This window comes from Leptodactylus fuscus, chromosome 11 (genome assembly GCF_031893055.1).
Source record: "Leptodactylus fuscus isolate aLepFus1 chromosome 11, aLepFus1.hap2, whole genome shotgun sequence".
NCBI lineage: Eukaryota > Metazoa > Chordata > Amphibia > Anura > Leptodactylidae > Leptodactylus > Leptodactylus fuscus.
In genome coordinates, this window is record NC_134275.1 from 45,831,936 (window position 1) to 45,835,469 (window position 3,534).

The 3,534-nt window shown below is 40.4% G+C and overlaps 1 protein-coding gene across 1 annotated transcript; it reads right to left on the reverse strand.

Annotated features, from left to right (window-relative positions):
- Positions 1 to 449: 449 nt before the first annotated feature.
- Positions 450 to 1,391, reverse strand: LOC142184707 (olfactory receptor 1E16-like). Its single transcript, XM_075259757.1, has one exon. The coding sequence runs from the start codon at positions 1,389 to 1,391 to the stop codon at positions 450 to 452; it is 942 nt and encodes a 313-aa protein (XP_075115858.1).
- Between the last annotated feature and the right edge of the window lie 2,143 nt (positions 1,392 to 3,534).

The window sequence follows — 3,534 nt, forward strand, 5'->3', positions numbered from 1 at the left end:
GTTACAAATTATGTTAGGAATACACAAAAATGGGTGAGGGGGTTAACCATGGCTGCTAAGACTCGGGGCAAAATGTAAGGGTTAGTTCAGTGAAGAAGCCTTGAGATATGGCAACTCTACGAAGAATGGTACCACATTCAGTATGCCTACACATAATGAATGGACAATTATTGGTTCTCATTGCCTGGTTTGTTTGGTCACCCCTATAGTGGATATAGGGGGCAGAATCTAAACATTTGAGATTATGAGGAGGCTCCGAGCTGCCAGACGTACATTGATCTTCCTGTTGTAGGCTTGCATTGGTGTGTCTATGAGTCCTGCAAAGCTTTACACAGTCATATGGAGTTTTATGCGGACTTGAACTAGGAATGCATCTGTCCAAATTCAACATACGGTATTTAACTAAACAGAGTTGATAATATAATGGGCAATTTATATGAAAAGTTCAGTCATAAATGATTTATTTTGGCAAGCAGCCTCCTGAAAGCCATGTGAACATCCTTGTTTCTCAAAGTGTAGATGAAAGGGTTCAACATGGGAGCGAGAATGGTGTACATAACACTGGCTATCCTGTCCTTCGTCAATGAGTAGCTAGAAGTAGGACGAAAGTACATAAACATTATTGTTCCAAAATAAAAAATCACTACAGCCAAATGGGAAGAGCAGGTGGAGAAGACTTTTCTCCTTCCTTCAGCAGAATGGATTTTGAGAATGGCAAAAATAATGCGAATATAGGAGCCTAAAATAAAGAGAAAGGGACCAGCGACCACAATGGATCCTTCGGTGAAGATGACCAGTTGATTGATGGTGGTGTCTGAGCAGGAGAGTTTGAAGAGTGGCACCATGTCACACAAGTAATGGTTGATCTGGTTGTTCTTGCAGTATGACAGTCTTGATGTCAGGGCGGTGTGTAGAATTGCATTTGCTGTAGACAATATCCAGCAAATGGCAACAAGTTTGGCACTCAGTCTACTATTCATTATAGTCACATAATGGAGAGGATGACAAATGGCTACATATCGATCATAAGCCATGACGACAAGTAAGAAGTCTTCAACATTGGCAAATGTCAAAAAGAAGTAAACTTGGGCCATACATCCACCAAACAATATGACCCTTTTCTTTAGATCCAATAAAAAATTCCTCAACATTTGAGGAACCGTCACCAAAGACAGGCAGATGTCAACAAATGAAAGGTTGGCCAAGAAGAAGTACATTGGGCCTTTTAGTTGAGAGTCAGAGACGGCCAAGGTAATAATTGCTGAGTTTCCAGCAATGGTGATAATCAAGATAAAGAGAAATACCACATAGAGCTCGAGCTGGTAGCTGTGGAGATCGGCAAATGTAGAGAGTATGAACTCTGTTACCAATGAAGAATTTCTGGCTTCCATATCTTTTGGGCTTTTTCTTATTTTTCAGACCAGGAAACAATTAAAAAAATCCTTAGCTTACTTATCGATTAGACTATATCACTTATTATAATACTCCTCACGCCTTTGGCCTTCTGAATCAGGTCTTACAATGGTCTGTGTTGGAAATAAATTTAGACTGGCAATAACCTTCAAGCTGCCCCTCTAGGTTATGAAATTATAAAGATAAGTCATAGTTTCAAGCTCCAATTTGTATTGGCTGTACCTAAAATTCCTACCTCAGTTCAATATCATGTGGATGGAATTATGTACAAGTAACCCTACCACGCACTGCCAAAATAACACTGCCTGCCAAAAGACACTCACTTAACACTGAGGGAAACAAGTGTAAAGTCTCCGTGTAAACTTCAGACACCCAGATCTTCAGGGCCCATTTAGCAGTGACAACTGGTGCACCTTGAGCTACTGCATAGGTCGTGTATTCCTATACTCATTGGTGCGTGAGTGGAGCCAACAGTCAACCTATATTTGTTTGCCCTAAGCTCAGTCTAAAGTTGATTTTAGGATAACTCCCCCAACATAACAGAAGATATGGTCCACCAGAATACCAAAGGATTCCCCAATGGGCTCAGGTTCTGAATTATTGTCCACTGGTCTTTTGATGGGCAATTTCTTTTACTATGTTGGGGGTGTAACACGGGGGGTTGAGGGAAATTATTAAGAATTTTGGTGTCTCTGGCTGACCATCTAATATACAAGGGGCTGTCCTGAGTTAATCCTAATGGTAACTATATGGGGAAAAAAGGGTCATGCTGCTTGACTTCAGATCCTTTTGTTTTAGGTGGGATATATTACTGTCAGAGCTGAATGTGTATGTGTATGAAGGAGGGCAAGAGGAATAGGAGTTTGCCAAATGAGTGCTCGTCTGACAGATGTCTAAATTGTTTGGCCAACTTTAGAGGGCAATGGCTTCCAATGACAAACTCACCTGCATCTGCTTAGCATTGAGAATGCAGAAACCATTGCCTTGGTCCCTTATATTATATTACTATGGGTTGTGTTGTTTTGTCTCAGCGCTGTTCTGTTGGGATTATTTTTTTCTACACAGTAAACAGATTGATCTCCAGAGAGTAGAGTCATGGGAATACAAAAAAATTACCTTAAATCCAAGCCACTCAAGAGTAAATACCTTAATTATTATAATCAACAAGATATTGACTATTCACAATAAATCATTTAAAGGAATCCTATAATTGATAATGAATTTTGTGTCCCTAACACGTCGGAATTGCCTTAAGAAAGGCTATTCGTCTCCTACCTTTAGATGTCTTCTTCGCCCCGCCGTTCCATAGAAATACTGGTTTTCGTGCTATGCAAATGAGTTCTCTCACAGCACTGGGGGCGGGTCCAGCGCTCAAACAGCACTGGGAGCGTCCCCAATGCTGCCAGAGAACACTCCAGTGCTTGTAGTCAGGGCCATTTTTGGGTGGACAGGGTGGAGTTATTATTTTAATTATATTATATAATTATTAATATTGTATAATTATTTTTATAAATTTACTTTCATAGTGATTAATCAGTGGCTTTTTGATAAAGTAGAAGATCTTTACTGCTTCTGTCTGACCATGACTGTCGGCCATTTATGAAGGAATAAGGCGTCGGGCTAACATAAAATAGAGTCAAAGCTGGAGTCAGTGGTTTGGCCTGCCAACTCCACAGCCCTGCCTTCAAAGTACTAAATAGAAACAAAATTATCAAATCGGATAACATCAGCTTGTTGGTGGTCTCCAACACCTTTTTGATGGTCTCCAGGTGGAAGATTTTCTTCCTACAAAATTCAGTGCAGAAAAAATTTAAATAATAAAATACAAAGATGTCTGATATTGTTTTAGATATATATTTATTATATACATACATTTCATCAAATATATGAATGCTATACATTCTGCCAATCAACGCTGGTTCTTCTCTTACCTTTAGAAGTCTTCTCCGTGCAGCGTCCCCGATGCCTAGGCAGAGTGAATTCCAGCCAGAAGACGCTGCGGGGACGCTGCGCCGGGAGAAGACTTCAAGGGGAATCCAGCCCGACCGTCACTCGTGGACTTGGTAAGTATAATTTTATCGAATTTTGGTACCCCTGAAATGAGCATTTCCCCCCATAGAC

Bases quoted from the DNA above. Each gene is read 5' to 3' on its own strand.
- LOC142184707 (XM_075259757.1), bottom strand. From the start codon at position 1,391: ATGGAAGCCAGAAATTCTTCATTGGTAACAGAGTTCATACTCTCTACA.